This window comes from Zeus faber (assembly GCF_960531495.2).
Source record: "Zeus faber genome assembly, chromosome: 2".
NCBI lineage: Eukaryota > Metazoa > Chordata > Actinopteri > Zeiformes > Zeidae > Zeus > Zeus faber.
In genome coordinates, this window is record NC_137189.1 from 38,093,949 (window position 1) to 38,111,564 (window position 17,616).

Genomic DNA, 17,616 nt, shown 5'->3' on the forward strand with positions numbered 1-17,616 from the left:
GAGAGGCGCGTAGAATGGAAGTCATGCAGAAAAATAAGTCCTCCAGCCATTGTTGTGTAATTAAGGATGGGATGGTGGAGGCAGGGGGGTGAATTATTCACAAAGTGGGAAAAAAATCAGAAATTGTGCCCCGTGAGACAAAAAAATCTGAGAGTGAGATGAGGAATATGTGTGCATTCAGCAGGATCCTTACACAAGACATGGATGTATGTACAGATAGAGAATCAACATTTCAAAGGATCATATGTACATGCATATATATTCTATATATATATATAAAATATATATAGATTTACATATATTTATACAGGTGCTCCTCACTTAACGACAGAGCTCCGTTGCTAGGACCAGGTTGTTAAGTGAATTGGTTGATAATCGAGGACCTGTGTTATTTCACGGTAAAGGGGGCGTGGCCATTGAGAACGCGAGTGTAGTGAATACTGACAAACTGAGGGAACGACGCTGATGACGGTGATGAGATGACATGTATACAGTGTAAATAGTATATATAGCATATATAGTGTATATAGTATATATAGTATATATAGTGTATAGTATTAAAGTATATATAGTATATATAGTGTATAGTATTAAAGTATATATAGTATATATAGTGTATAGTATATATAGTGAATATAGTATGTATAGTATATATAGTAAATATAGTGTATACAGTGTATTTTGCATATATAGTGTATATAGTATATATAGTATATAGTATATATAGTGTATATAGTATATATACTATATAAAGTGTATCTAGTATATATAGTGTATATAGTGTTTATAGTATATATAGTGTAGATAGTATATATAGTGTATATAGTATATATACTATATAAAGTGTATCTAGTATATATAGTGTATATAGTGTTTATAGTATATATAGTGTAGATAGTATATATAGTGTATAGAGTATATATAGGGTGATGCGTGATGAGACTGGTTGTGGTTGAGCAGGTAGGTCCTTAAGTGAGGAGAACCTGTGTAGGCAAATTATATTTATTCATATATACATGATATATCTATATAAACTGTATATCAGCAAATATGTATACATATAAAGTATGTATACATATATATGTGCATATATACATGGGACATATGACTGTCCATCAGCATAATGTATATATGCACATATACAGAATATAAATATCTATGTAATTAGGCATCTATTTGACTGATGTTTACTGTGTCGTTGTTTTGCTGTGACGATTTTGTTTGCTTGCTGTATGTTTTCTCCTGTTTATTGTTTTGGGTGACGTGTATCGGGACCATGTTGCATGGTGATTGTATTGACATATATGTATATAAATAAATAAATAAATAAATAAATTAATTAATATATAAATAAATGAAAAAAAAAATATATATATATACACACATATATACTTTATATACAGTATATATATATACACACATATATGCTGTATATATATATATATATATATACACACACACATATATATCCTGAATATATATATATTCACACACGCTGCCTGGCTTTGAGTCACCCATCAGCTGGTTTAAGAGCATGCAGTTCCTCCACCGTGTGTGTGCAGCAGCTCGGTTTCTATTTAACGGTGTTGCACCCCAGCATCTACGAGGCTTTGACAGTCACAAGGATTGACTTCTCAATTTCCAGAATTTAAATGAGCCAAAATTAGGTAAATTTGCCCCTTGGCCCAGCATGTATTGTATTGCATCCTGAGCTTATTGAACGTGGTATTAGGAGGCATCGGGAGCGATCGGAGCGAAGGTGATCCCAGCTGAAAAAGAAGGCTGTGGGCAGAGAGCAGGCGGCAGCAAGAGAAAACAAATGTTTGGGAGCAGCGATACCTGCACAAGGTGGCTGACAACTGAGTTTTTTAGTTTCTTCCATTTTCAATTTCTGCCACCATCCAAATGTTATATATATATATATATATATATATATACATACATATATATATATAAATAACTATATGACGTGTATCGGGACCTCCCCCCACATATATATAAATAACTATATATATATATGCATATATTGATATATCTATATAAACACCGTATATGTATACATGATAGATATACATTTATTCTGTATATATGAATATATATTATTTTCCATATATATATATATATATATATATATATATAGATTCATTTTGTATTTTTATTTTATTTTATATGTAGACATATATTTATATACTGTATACATATATATACATATATACAGTATATATATATATTTTATTTATATATTTTTTTTATCTATGTGTACATATTTTTATTTTTTAATTATATTATGTCTTACATTCCAAGGTCGTTCAATATTGCATTTCTTTATTTTCTTATTCATGATACAGCTTTTTCTTGACAGTCTGTACAGCACTGAAGGCACACACGCACGCACACACCAAAAAAGTAAATGTAACATAAGTATATACAAAATATTCAGAATAAATAATTCACTCTAGATGGATAGAAAAGCTAACATGTGTGTGTGTGTGTGTGTGTGTGTGTGTGTGTGTGTGTGTGTGTGTGTGTGTGTGTGCGTGTGCGTGTGCGTGTGTGTGTGTGTGGGTGTGTGTTTGTGTGTGCGGTTTTCATCGACCATGAGTTCTTAAAGACCGTCTCCGGCTCCCCTGCTTGCTGTCCAGTGTTTTTACCATGACTCGCTCAGTTTTGCTGGGCGGTTCTGCTGGTACCGGCGTCCGCATGGAAGCCTCGATTTATTTATTTTCATTTCTATTTCATTTTTTTAAAAATACTTTTAACATATTTTGAACAGGGATCTTTGCTCATCAGCAACCCAGTCATCTGCTCCCATCCCGTCCCACTGCAGTCCTTCCAGGTGGTCAACGGGTGAATAGCGATATTAAAGGGGACCTATGATGCAAAGCTCACTTTTTCAGTGCTCGTGCACATACATTTGTGTCTCTGGTTGGTCAACTAACACAAACTGTCAAAAGAGACAACTCAGTCGGTTTTTTTGTGAGGCGTCTGTTCCAGAAAACATGTCCTAAAACGAGCCGCTCAGCTTTGCTGCCCGAATAAAAGTCATCTCAGTAATGTACGTCACCTCAGTAGAATTAGAACCGCCCCCATCTGAGTAACTCCACCCGGGGCTAGATCGCCACCGGACCCGCCATCATCGAAGCTAAGAGCTGATCACGGGAAGTGCTCTGTCGGCTGCAGAGACCAGCACAAATCTTTTAAAGTGAAGAGGAATTAAATACCAACTGTCTGTGACAACACTGCAGCCGAGGGAAATGTAAGTATTTTCCCTGTGTTTCTTTCCGTGTGTGTCCACGGTATGCTGGCTGTGCTACAGGCTGTGCTGTCCTCTGCGTTTCTCTAAACAAAACCAGGGACAGATTTATTTTATTCATTCTATTTTATTTTCCCGCCTCTCTGTAATTGGGTGAAACAAAAAAGCCCCGTGCCCCGCTGTATCCCTCGCTGCTCCAAGCTCCGGGCTGATCTGGACACCGAGGCCTTGTAGATCTAATATGAGTGAAGATTTAGCGACTGGATTGCTCATTTCTCGCCTCAAATTTGTTCAGAAACAGATTTTGGTGTACTGACGAGGTGAAATCAGTGAAAGTTTACCGAGTAAACAAAACGGTGCCCGGTGTAAGGTTGAACCCTATTGGCTCACAGAACTAAGGGCCTCGGGAGGGTGGCTCCACCCACTGAAACAGCCAGTTTTCTGACAGGGTGGATTGGGCGCACGTTGGAATGGCTTGAATGCATAGTCTGAGTGGCCTTTTCAGATAAATATTTAAGAAAAACATGTTTTGGGGACCTCAGAGACCATATATCAACTTGGTGAAAAGGAGCGTCATAGGTCCTCTTTAATCGTGCTAATGCACACACACACACACACGCGCGCGCACCCACACACACACCCACGCACGAACGCACACACACACACACACACACACACACACACACATATACACACACACACACACATATACACACACACACACACACACACTTGTACACGCTAGTGGTTGTGACTTTCAGGCAGAGAAGGAAACAAACAAGAGAAGAGCTGTCTCAGCAGCACGTGGTGCTGATTGTCATGCATCACTCGTATGGCATCCGTTTAGTGCAATGCATCGTGACAAAAAAGATGACTAGTTACTCGTAATATATACTTTTAAGTGCTCTATGGACAATTTTCTTTCCAAAATAAAACAATAAAACAACATAACCAATATCTTAAGTAAATACCACAGAGTGAGTACAAAATAGATACCCCAAAGATTAGAGAAGGATATGTGGTTCGATTATGTCTCTGAAGGGGCATAGCACTGGAGACCGCTGACGGACTGGTGCCATGCTCTGACCAGGTGTTGTCCAAGAAGGTGTGTTTTGAGGACAAGACGGAGCGACAAACGAGTCGAAAGATCATATCCGTCCGAAGGAAACCTCAAAAAAGAGGGTTGCACAGTAAGTCTGGTTTAAGTGCTGGTTTAAATTCCGGTTCGGGTATATCCGGTTGGGGTTTATGCACTTTCTGGAACATTCCAATTGGTTGCAGGGAAGATGTGACAGGCAAGTCCCCCAAAAGACAGAAGGCAAGTTAATGGAATTTTTCAATCCCGGCCTTTTTACCACCCTGTAAATGGTGTATTTTGAGTTCAAATTTGGCCAAACTATTACGCCCCCGACAGCAGCTACATCACACCGCTGTCAGCTAACACAAAACAAATAGGTAACGTGATAATAAATCCGTTACATTCTAAGCTACCATAAAACTGCTACAAGATGTGTTCATGATATATATATATATATATATATATATATATATATATATATATATATATATATATATATATATATATATATATATATATATATATGCATATACATATATACACATATATACATATATACTGTGAAAATTACAGGAGGACAAAATAGACAAGGCACTTGTTTTATATCTTACTACATAGATATATATATTTTTTTAGTTGAAAGCAGTTTGATGCTCCAGAACCTCCAAGTAGTCTGGCTCGGAATGCAAGTTCGCCTTGAGTTCAAAGTACTCGTTCTTAGTTTGTTCGAGCATAACCTTCCGTGGCCGGGCGTACATAATGGCCTCCATTAGCTTCAACTCCTCCTGGTGGCCCGGAACCTGCATCTCCACGGCCGACTGCAACTGGGGCATGTTTTTCCGCAGGTATTCGGTTATCCCGAGCTGCTGAAGCTCCTTCTCCCGTTCCAGAATGTTCCTGTAGAGGGAGGTGGGGTTGCCCAGAGTCACAAACTCCGTAGGACACTCTCCGGTCATTGGCCGGTATTTGTGGTTGGGGTTGCCTGTGAGCGGAGAGGTGTTCTCCCGGTCCATGATGCTCCGGCAAACGTGGTGCTTGGCGTTGGGTTCCTCCAGGTTGTAGTCCATGTCCAGGTCGTGATCCTTGTGCTGGGCGCAGTAGGTGGGGTTGCGGCAGATCTGGACGATGGGGCTGTGTGACCGCTCCTCGTACAGCGTGGCGGAGCCCGTCCTCTGCGTGAGCGTGTGGTGGGTCGTCTTCTGCCCGTACATGCTGTAGTGCAAGTGGATAGGGCTGTTGCCGCTGTTTTCACGGAGCTGCTCCTCCGCCGCCTTCCTCTTTGCCCGCCGCCGCCGGTGCACCACAAATACCACCGCCCCGGCCGCGCAGAAGATTACCATCAGGAAAAGCACGAGCAAGCTGAGAATGAGCACAGAGAGCGGCACCATGTCGGTGAGCGATCCAAACAGACCCCTGGTGGTACCGTCCGGCCCCAGCGTGGCTGTGACGCTCTCCTCCCCGCCACCTGGGGGTGAGGAGTAGGAGGTCACTAAACCGGGACACAGCAGCTCGTGACGGAGCTCCCTCAGCTCGGCCAGCTCCACTTTTTTGGGAGTGTGACACAAGATGGAGCCCACAACTGCCTCCCGCCTCAGTTTCTCCACCCATTGTTTGAGGCTGAGCAAGTCACAGCTGCAGTCCCATGGGTTGTCCTCTAAATAAATCTGCTCCAGTGAGTCGAGCTGATCAAGCACATTGCTCACTGGCAGGTGCATAAGTAGATTTTTCCTCAGATTTAATTTTGTGAGGGGCACATTACGAAAGATCTGTGGTGGAACGGAGCTGAGCAAGTTGTTATTCAGTGACAAAAGCCTGAGATTCGGCAAGGGATTGAAAGTGCCGGGAGCAATCTCTTTGATCAGGTTGTACTCCAAATACAGGTACTCAAGGTTGTGCAATCCCACAAACATTGTAGAAACAAGTTTTTCAATTCGGTTGCCGTTGAGGTAAAGTTTTTTCAAATGGCTCAAGCTGAGGAATGTCTCATTATCAATTGTATCAATCCTGTTGTTTGCCAGGTTAAGCAGTTCCAAACTATCATATGTGACAAAATCATATTTCAGCAGCTTCTGAATCATATTTCCCGTCATGACCAGTTTGGTGGGGCTCTGCTGAAGTATTCCGATATCCGACACCCTTTGAATCCCTCTGTCCTGACAATGCATCAAAAAGCCGGCCACAGGGTGATTGTGGCACGAACACTGCTCCACACACGGACTCTCGGGAATGTGAGACGGCGTCGGCACCTTGGCATCGTCCTTGGCGTCCATCAGCTTGGGAATCTGAGCCACCTTGGATGAGGGGGTAACAACAATATCCAGTGACTTTGACGGCTCCTCCAGGTTGATGTCTGCGTGTGAAGGGCACAGAACGTCCCGCTTGACTTTGGCCAGGATGGTTCCCCTGAGGTAGTGCGGGCTGTCGCAGAGCACCTCCCCGATGGCCGACTGGGCCCTCATGTTCTCCATCCAGATTTTTAAAGGTAAAATGTCGCAGTCGCAAATCCAGTTGTTGTCCTCCAGAAGGAGCTCCATGATGCGCCCGATGTGCTCCAAAAACCCCACGTAAGGCAGGGTCTGTAGCTTGTTCCCACGCAGGTCCAGGTGGGTGAGAGGCACAAAACGGAAGATGTTGCTGGGTAAAAACTCAATTCTATTATCATTGAGGATGAGGACCTTGAGGCGGATCAGCTTGTTGAAGGCCCCTGGCTCGATGACCTGGATGAAATTTGTGTCGACCTGGAGAAACTCCAAGTTCACCAGACCGTGAAAGGTGTCCTCTTTGAGCATGACCAGGAAATTACTATTTATGTGGAGTTTTTTCAGGGAACCGAGCATGCTAAAGACCCCCGGTTCCAGCTCCTGTATGCTATTAGCCCCGAGGTGCAACGACAGAGCATTCTTAAACCCTTCCATCTCCTCGGCGTGGAGCTCCACCAAGTCATTTTTGTACAGGTTAAGGTGGAAGGTCACGCCTGGCGGTACTTTGACTTGCGAGATCTTGCTGATGTTTCTCTGCTCGCAGTTGAGGTGAAGGATGTCATCTTTCTCCTCGCAGGTGCACAAGGAGTCGCACGACTCACTTATCGACGGGAGCTCGGAGGGATGGGCGCCTTGGGCTCTGGACACGGTGAGAAACAAGCTGACGAAAAAGACACAAGGCAGCATTTCTGGCAGAGATATCTGTAGAGACAGGATAGGAAGTGTGGGCGGAAGGGTCCAGAGGGGGTTGAATAGAGGGAGAGACAAGAGTAAGGGTAAGTGTCAATTTATTGTTAATGCAATGCAAAGTCTATTGAGATAGTAGTAGGATAAATGATAACATTTAAATTAAATGATATTTAATCCCTGGTTATCTGAACTGCAGACAAGTTTGATTGTAACTAAGTGTGACCTTTTCATTGTCGTCTACCGCTCGGTGTAAGGGCGTGAAATGGAATTCACCGCTACATTATATGCATGAGGGGAAACCACAATCATCTTGGATGAAAGAGGTTTTGTAGTTCAGTTGTCTTTACATAGTAACCATATACTGTACATAAAAAAATGATAGTTCCAGGAAAAGTCAGACATCTCATAGATTGCAAACCATCTTAAGTTTGGCAAAAATAATGATTCCTACTTTCTTTGTGGTAGGAGGGCACTTTGTGTACTTTGGACTCAAGGGATCCAATGACTCATGTTCTTAAGCTGACTCAGACAGATATGGAAATGGAACTGTGCTGTACGTATTTTGCAAAAGAACTGCACTACATTCCTCAGGATAAGCAATTAGAGTGAAACTGTGTCTGTTCCTTTCCAGCATCAAGATGAAGGCTTTCATCCTCTTGCTTCATTGACGTTTCTACCTTAGTTTATATACGCATTCCTTTTTTAGTTTTTCTTTCCCGAGACATTAATTCTGGCGAGTGTTAGTCATACTCAGGTTGGCTGCCCGGGGAACCGAGGGGAACCTTTCAGATAACGCTCGCACTTGTGAAAAATTCCGGATCGGACAGCCCCCCCCGCCTTTTTATCGATCGAGGCTTCGTTCAAATTAACAGGCTTTTCTGTTTACGCCACTAGAACCGAGAGCGAAAAGACGCCAATTCTGGCCCGATATCTCCGTTAATCAGTTGCAAAACCATGTGGAGTCGGAGAGTTGCAGTTCATTATTGATTTCCCCTCAGATCTGACCGAGCCTCTCCGGGCGGTATTCTGCAGGAGGCGTGCCAACCCCTCCCCCGCCAAAACAGCATTGGCATTCGGGACAATGATGGTAAACTAATGACAATGCGAGCAATTGTTTTAGAGTCGGGGTCAGGGCCGAGGTACTGTAGTGCTGCGACACATACTGCAAATGGAAACACTCCAATGGGGGAACAAGCTACAGCAAATACAATAAGCGCACAAAAATCGCGTCTTCATACTGTTAAATAAATGTACTTATAAGGACAGAGGACGATGAGATATGCGCACACTTGTTCCCGCAATTAAGTCATTAATCTATCGAGGGAGATCGCAAGACCCAGCACGACTAAATGGCTGCCTACACGAGAAAAAATGCTTACGTATGTCGATATTTGCGTGTATGTAATAAATAAGAGCTAACGTTTCACGCGTTGACTGTATTGACAATGATTCGAGATTCAAGAGGTTTATTCGTCACATACATATACATACGTTCATACATACAGTATATGCAGTGAAATGTCTTTTTTTTTTTTTTTTTTTATATATGTTTGCATCTACCACCAAGATCATTATTGCAATGCAATAATGCATTTTGTAGTGATAGATAGCGATAAACTGTTTGTGCCCAACTGCAAAGAAAGTTACACATTTAGTTCAGAAAGAATTCAAAAGTTGGGGTCATGCAGTAGTTTCTCCTCCCTCTGGACAGTATTTGTTATCAATATTTGCATGTAGCCGACCTGCTTCAATGACAAATACGTTTGTGGCCAATCCTCTGACTCGGTTGTTAATAAATATCATTCTGTTTCCAAACCTGGGAGGACGATTAATGTTCTATTGCTGTCCTCCCAAAGGGTACATTAAGCACGACTTTGGTTCTTAAAATGTTTGATGATTACAATTTTGTAATAAATAAATGAGATGGCTCACAGTTTTAACCGAATAATAAAACAAAGCTGTCACTGAAATCTGAAAATATTCAAAACTGTAAGCCTTGGTGCAAATAAGGTGAAAAAGTTAGTACATACTTTATATATATATACATTTTTTAATTTTTATATATTTTCATATTTTGTATACACTGTAAGCTTTTGTACAAATAAGGTTAACATATCATTTTTCTTCATAAATTGTCATACTTTTATATACTGCAAATCATTTCAACATATACAGTATATATAGATATATTGCTATTAAGTCAGCAAGACCTGAATCCCATTTTATATAATGTCATCCAATATATTATTGGTCTTGATCCTTCCGACACCCCAAGATTTTCGGCAAAGACAAGAATATCAAAAGTTGAAAGAGAAAATCGGCACAAAATGGGAAGATTTGATATTTTAAACGGCTTAAATATTTGTCTGTGTTTTGCCAAGTACAGACTGACACAGACGAAACCCAGGACAACAGGAACATTTCAAGATGTATCAGGTATCCGCCTGCCGACAGATTTTGAAGAAGCTTAATTTCTTTTTAACTGCCTGTTCAGGGGCCCCCCCCCGGTGTTTGACTGGGCCCCCCGCCGGCGTTCACCTTGGCGACCCCCTCGTGGGAGAGCAGACCGTTTTCAAACGAAACCGTCACCGCCAACGCGCAGATGTTATCCCTCCCGACATGAGAAGGAACAAACATTAGCGTGGTGAACTCGCGGTTTTCCCCGCTTTCAAGTGGGCGACGATCAGATGAGGCTTTTTAGCCGCAGAGCGGAACCTGGCGCCGCGCCAGGGAGAGACGAGGCTCCTTCTGCTGCGGCGGCCCCCGTGTACTATTCTCACATACGTGGATACGAGTACCTGCAACAGTGAGTTTCCGGAAGTGAAAATCCCATTAACATTCAGGATCCGGGATTTGGATTATTAGCCCTGATGTCACAGTCATCCGAGGTAGACTCACCACGAGCTGTGAGATCGTGAAACCACGGTGTGTGCTGCTATAGAAGCCACCGGTCCGTACGATATCGACCTCGTCTGAAGAAAAGCATGCTTCATCCCCCATGTCATGGAGAAGTACGACACTACCCACAATCCTGCGGCGCAACGGTGACGCCCCTGATTGGTGGAGCTCGTTCCCACGAGAGCGCCGACACTGACGTGGACGGTGGCGTTGCGGCGTCGACCGAGTGAGTTCAGAATCAGAATCAGAATCAGAAATACTTTAATAATCCCAGGGGGAAATTACTTGAGTTCCCGCAGAACTCGACGATCGTGAGGCTGGAAGTGGCTGGAAAGGTATCGTTCGCCACGGTTTATGGGATGAGTAGTTCCTTCGCTCTTAAAATAATTATGTACACAGTCTTGCTCCTTTGCCTTTTTTCCGTTTCCCAATTTTTTAAATTTTTTTTACTCCCGAGTCAAATGTCTCACGGACGCGGTTTCCTAATGAGCTGTTTCCTAAAGTGGCCGGTCGCTGCTGAGCTCTATCGTGATGTTAGACCTGCGAAAGATTTGTCCGCGGAATGCCACCCCGCCAAAAGAGTTTGTGCCTCGGTAACTGCCGCCAGACACAGAGGCATTCCCGGAGACGCGAACGTCGCACCAAAAAGAGCCCCGAGTTGCGAGTCAGGCGTGTGCCCCTTTCACCGCTAATGGACGCCCACACCGTGCACATATCTAATCTGACCATCGCATGCCGACGCACAGATAGCCATCGACGCGCCCTAGCGGCACAGCCCAAACTGTTGTGACGGCCACGATTGATAACATTGAGATCACCGTCAGGGCGGTGGTACTCCTCCCACGCTCCCCAAGCCAACGCAAAGGAGCCAAAAGTCTCCCGGCGCATTTGGGCCTTTGTTCCGAGTTCATTCGTCGCATACGACCGGCGTGACCCTCCCACATGTGCCTGGGCTGGGACGCCAACGTGACTCCCTGGACTCCACACCACGACAGCCCACCGCAAAAACACCACAAAGGGTCAGGCGTGAAACATTTTCTTGTTCAACACCCGCAGGCCCTTTTTCTATCCGCTCAGTCAGAACATGCTTGCTAATTTGGTACTTTGGTAATTAACCAAGAATCTTGACGGCCGAAGCCCTGACTTGCAGCAAATTTAATTTGCATATGAATGCTCAACTTGGAAATAATAAAAAAATAAGCGGCATCGACATTTTCAACACATTCTTTCTTCCAAATTCAGGCTTACCGCATACTATTTTCTTTCCATGCAACTGTTTTTGTATCGAGGCTAACGCAGCGTCATCCTTTACAGGCCGTGTGCCTGGATCCAATACAGTGGATACAGATATGTGAAATTGGCAGCGTCGGGACGGAACCTGCGCCAGGCGGCACATGTGCTCGCCGCTCGACAGGCGACGAGATTATTTTCCGTTAATACGGACGCAGCCTTCGTCTCGTTTCGCGCCTCGTCAAAGTAAACACGAAAGAAGCCCAAATGGGAATCCGCAAACAGCCCGTACAGTTGGAGCATTATGCCTGATTCCTGATTACAGTTTCCTGTAGCGTGCGGCCGCTCCATGTGTTAGATAAAGTGCTTGTTAGAGCCCTGTTCCTTGCGGCCGGAAAAAGAAATGAAGACAACACCCGCCCCCCCACACCCCCGGCTCCGTCGGAACCGGTTGAAGTGTCTCCGTCTCGGCTGCTTTAAAAGGCATCGTTACCGGGCGACGGCTTCTCAGCAGCCTCCCCCGGTCCATCATTTGAGGGATTGACCGAGATGCTTTTTTTCTCCACGGATAACGATTCTGAATCCTAAATCCTTCCTTTTAAGGATCAGCTGATACCGACCACTGAACCAGTCCTTTACTTTTACAGGGCAGTTATTTTATAATATATATACACTGTATATATAATTTTTAAATGTATCATTTTTATATATATTTTGTATGTATATACACTGCGTGTATATAGAAAGAGAAGAATATATAAAAATATATATATAGTATACACATAAAATAAAATAATAATAATAATAATAATAATAATAATAATAATAATAACAATAATAATAATAATAATAACAATAATAATACTAATGATAATACATACATACATACATACATACATACATACATACATACATACATACATACAAACATACATACATACGTACATACATACATGCATATATACAATGTGAATATCAAAAACAAAAGTTAACAGAGAGGACCCTTACGCCAGATTTTGTACCATAGGATCGTAGCTATTTTTTGGGGCTCTTTTGGGACATCTAGCTTTATTATTAAATTATGTCAAAAAGTCATTTTTATTTGTGTATACAGAAATGCATCAGTGCTCCCCACGCCGAATTCCTCGTATGAAGAAAGTGAACTGGGAACAAACATGCCAAATAGATTATACACTGTAGATAACGTTAAATAGATAGAGAAACTGTCTGGAACAAGTTCTTTCAAATGTAATCTGATCAGAGCCATATGCTTCCAATATCCAACATTCCAAAATTTTGCAAATCGTTGATGCCTATCTCCACGCCCTTAGACAGGATGCCACGGCGACGGTACTACAGCAGGCCCAGCTCGCAGCACGTGGGGCTCTGGGCTTTGATGCTGAGTGCCAAGCAGGAAGGAATTGGGAGTCATTCATGAGGCCCGACTCGTCCTCACAACCTCTGCCAAAACGGCGGCGGTGGTGCCGAGCCGCTGCACCCGCAAACCGCGGCAAAGGGGAAAAGAAGTCCACAGAGCAGCGATGCCGTGTTTACAGTATATTTACACATCGGCTTTAAATAAACGGCGCATACCGGCCCGCGCGTGGCAATCGCTGTCAAACCGCAATGGCGGGCGTTGAAAAAACTAGACAACAGCGCAGCGGACACAGGAAGAGTTGCCATGGCGATCTGGCGAGATAACAGTGCTTTTGATTAAGGTAGCCTGCCGCATACGAGAACTAAAGAAAGCAAGGCGACGGAGGATTGTCTCAGAATGTTTCCAGTCGAAGCAGCTTTGGGCGAGACACAACAGCGCTAAGCCGCCCTGTCGCCTTCTACGGTTTTAAAAGTGATGTCATGTACACAACGGCTTTATTAAAGATGTCCGAGCGCAACGCTTTGTCCCCCAGGAATTCCTCCCCGTCGGGTCTCGGAGATCTTCCGCCGGCTTGTCGTGAAGTCAAGGGCCACAGCTGCAGCGAGCAAACGTGCGCCGCGTCCATTTCTTTGGGGCGAACCTAAACATCCAGCTCGTCTTGGCCACGGCAGCTGGTGAGAGCGCCACGTGGCCCGTCTTTTTTTTTTTTTTACAACATTAAAGTGGTTATCTCATCGTTTGAGCCATATTTGAGCCGGCAGTTCGTGAGAAGCAGCCATTCGGCGTCACACATGTGCTCCCCATGCAGTAGATGCTCGTTGTCCATTGTTGGGTGGTCCGCAAAGACCGCAAAGATCGGGCGCGGGCAAGAAGTGAATTTGGTAAAGCGATGCGGCAAGTTGTGGTTAATAAACTGTCGACGGGGTCGGGCATGAACCCGGATGTTGAGAAAAGTCCAGTTTCCAGGGACCTTAAAAAACCCCTTCAAATTCCATTCTGAAGCCATTGCCTGCACAAACGACACCGTACGCCACCCAGGGGGTGCGTCCCCCCCCTCCGGGTGAACCCACCCCCCGCCCCGGCGTCCTCGCCGCGTACCATTTGAGCATTTGAGCCCTCTCCAAGGTTAAACACGCGGGGCAACGCTTTCCAATTTTCAGGACCGGCAGGGGAGCGAGGAGCGACCGCCGACGCCCCCCCAGGCACTCAGCGGCTATCAAGCCGGACGAAACATATCTAAAAAAATATACATACATCCCTCCTCCCCGGGGGGCCGGTGTCCTTCCCTTCTGTTTCAAATGTCGGATTTGTTCTGCCATTCTTTCTGACCGAACGCCAAACCGACGCTCTTGTAACGCAGTAGAGCACGGCGCCGACACCTTGGGCACAGTACGTGCACGGCCGCCCACGTCAGCTATGAAACTGGGCCGAGCCAGGTCCATTCCCTTACCGTACTACCACCGGCCATCTTGGTTGGCGGGGTCCTACTTTTTGATAGAAAGCATAAACGTGATAGGGCTAAGAATTGAAACACGGGGACAGTGTGCTAGGTGTGCGTGTGCGTGATGTGTGTGTGTGTGTGTGTGTGTGTGTGTGTGTGCGTGTGTGTGCGTGTGTGTGTGTGTGTGTGTGTGCCCGTGTTCCCTTAACAAGCTTGATTTGAGCAGGCTCACATTTCAAATGCTCTGTTTGACTAATGCGTGGTAATTAGTTTCTCCCAGAAATCAGCTGGAAGATTACACCAGTGTATATAGCGCCATCCAGTTTTGTTTCTGGAGACGAGAGGCATCTGTACTCGACAGCTGCCGTTCTTTTTTTTATTTTTTTATTTTCTAATTTATTTCATGTGGATCGTTCTGATCTTCCAAAGGCACAGAACGCTCCAGGTTTTGGTAATTGTAATGAGTCATTGTCGCACGGTGGGCCCGGATAAACAATACATAACACACTATTATACAATACACTCTGGATTTTGGGTGTTTTCTTTTTTTTTTTTTTTTTTAAGATCTGGCAACCGAAACCTATTGAAATTTTGCTAAATCATATCTGGTCGTCTGGGAACATTAGAGCAGAGGGTAAATTGCATTACGTTGAATCTCATTGCATTGCATTACGCTCGCTGAAATAACACACATTGGTCTTGAACAGTCCCACTAGGGACTACATCGGCAACATCAAATATGGATAATTCGACAATATTACAGGGCTGGCCACCGGTGCTGTTGACAGAATAATTTCTTGATTAGTAACGGAGATATTATGAGCAAGCAGGTAGAGGCATTGATCAGAACAGCGAGAAGAGTCCATGAAGTTCAGAAAACTGTATTACTTGACCGTAACGCGGCAGGGAAGACGACGTTCAACTATATTGCGATATTGCGAGAGGAGGTCCGAGGAGGTCATCGCGGGTTGGTCCAACGTGCTAAATGCGGCGCTGTCGATATGGAAGGAGAAATAACCGCTCCATCTTAAGCTCACCCCAACCGAAAAGATGAGACGTTATCGTGACTCTTATCTCTCTCTCTCTCTCTCTCTCTCCCTTGAAACTCTTCCACTGGAACCCTTTCGGCGGAATGCCCGACCTGAATAGCGTGATTGCCCTGTTGTCGTGCGGCCACGGGGTAATGGGTAATGACAGTCTCATGATTCATGCCCTAAATAGGTGCAGATCCCACGTCTACGATAGGAAAAAAGGAACCATCGACAAGATACAAGATAAACAAGATAAACCTGCTCCAACGACGCAAAGAGCCTCGACCGGCGCCGCATGTGACGTACGCGCCGCGCGGCGACGAGCCGTATCGTGCCCTCGCGGTGCCCTGTGTTTAAATGGGGTTCATGGGCTTGCGCCCCATGCGGAGGCACGCCGCCGGCACGCCACGATGTCGAACGCGACGTACAAATCAGGTACATTCTCCGAAAAACACGGGCACAGCGCCGTGCCCTCGGGGGGTACGATGGCCCGCCACACCGGCAGCATCCTACCCACGGCGGCTCCGCCAAACAGGACGGGGTTTCGCGCTGAAAGTGAGAACTATTAGTAGTGACGTGAGGTTCGACTCTTTTTTTGCGTTTGGGTAATTGACGTGTCACCGAGCAAAGAGATGCTCGATATTCTGACTCTTTGGCTCAGTCGGTGCGGTGCATGCTGAGTGAGGGAGGACTTCCCGTGATCGATGAACGAGAGGCATAAGAGCCGTTTTGGCTCTCGGTTGTGAGTGTAATTCTCCCTAAAAACCATGTCGTTCCGTCAAAATTATTTTCACATCCGAAGACCAAATCCCCGTTTTTAGGCCTTGGACTTTAAACGAATCCTCTGTAATCATTTCAGTTTGAGTCAAACATTCACTCGCTCGCCCAATATTTGGCCAGCCGCTCCATCACTTGGTAATTTAAAGCCGAGTCATTTAAGAGATTTGTTCGCTACGGCCGAATCGTTCGCGAGTCTTGTATGACTATCTATTAGTCGGCCATTATAATGAGCGTAGTTAAGTGTTTTGTGACATTTCACAGTATGGCGGCTTGCCGTGGGAATATTTCATGGCAAAAAACTAAAAAACATCCATCTCTTCTCTGAGGAACTCCATCGTAACGTTGGCGTGGGCACTTTTGTACCTCTGGCGTCACATTTGTACCTCAACGGCACATCAATTGGTCAAATGTCCAGCATCCAAGATTTTACACCCCTAAAGGTACAGTGCTGCACTTTACATTCTGAGTGTACGTACGGGAGTTTTAATAAGGGTGATAATAAGGGCGACCGTTTCAGGAGATGTGTCACGGGACCGTCTGGGAAGCCTTGCAGCGGGTGAATTCCAGCGCTTGGCGCCGAAAAAACATTGGCCCAATCAAGGTTTTTTCGGGTCCTGGTTGCAATTCCCATGGCCGCGCGCTCCTCCTCCTTTTAACCTCTTCCTCCAATTTATCCTCCGGCTTCTGTATCATTTATGACTCGGGACGTAATGACTTTGGGAGCGGTTGAACCCGCCGGATGCGCCGGAACAAATGGAAGCGTCTCGTGACAAGGTTCAAACCCCCCGAGCCGTTGAAACGCTCAAAGCAGACAGACGCTGGTTTCTAGACAAAAAAAAAAAAGAAAAAAAAAACAGAACAGGGCGAGGCTTGGACGCCGCACTGAATACTTTGAAAGACAAAATGATAATTATAATACTTCCAAAGCGCTGGTAAAAAAAAAAAAAAAAAAAAGGCACAAAGACTCCATGACCTTCCAGGGCGAAACTGGGCTCCGGCCGAGGAGGACGTAAAAGGCAAATTCAATCATTCCAATTAAAAAAAAACAGTTGTGGGACTGATCAGATCTTCCATTATTCAATAGTCCAAATGAAGTCCTCAAAGCCCATTTTGAGGCAATTAAATTGAAAGTCGCCTTCATTTGATTCCCTTCAGAAAGCGCTCCATTTAAGGCACCTTGATTCGACTAATTCGGTCCCTCGGTGAAACTTTGATGGGGAGTTAATTCATCCCGAGATGTCCCACGGTGTCGCGTCCTCTTCCGTAAGTTCCCTATTTAATTTTCCCTTTTTCTTGTCTAAAGTCCACACGGGTTAGAGGAGTGTCGGTCCACCTAACGCCGACACGCACTTGAGCT

The 17,616-nt window shown here is 44.6% G+C and overlaps 1 protein-coding gene across 1 annotated transcript in view; it reads right to left on the reverse strand.

Moving 5' to 3' along the window:
• Positions 1-4,913: 4,913 nt before the first annotated feature.
• slitrk6 (SLIT and NTRK-like family, member 6) overlaps positions 4,914-17,616 on the reverse strand; it is an 18,425-nt gene continuing 5,722 nt past the window's right edge. The window contains exon 2 of the mRNA XM_079996946.1: positions 4,914-7,513. Coding sequence (XP_079853072.1) covers positions 4,964-7,498 — 2,535 coding nt within the window. The 5' untranslated portion in view covers positions 7,499-7,513 and the 3' untranslated portion in view covers positions 4,914-4,963. The remainder of the gene's footprint in view (positions 7,514-17,616) is intronic.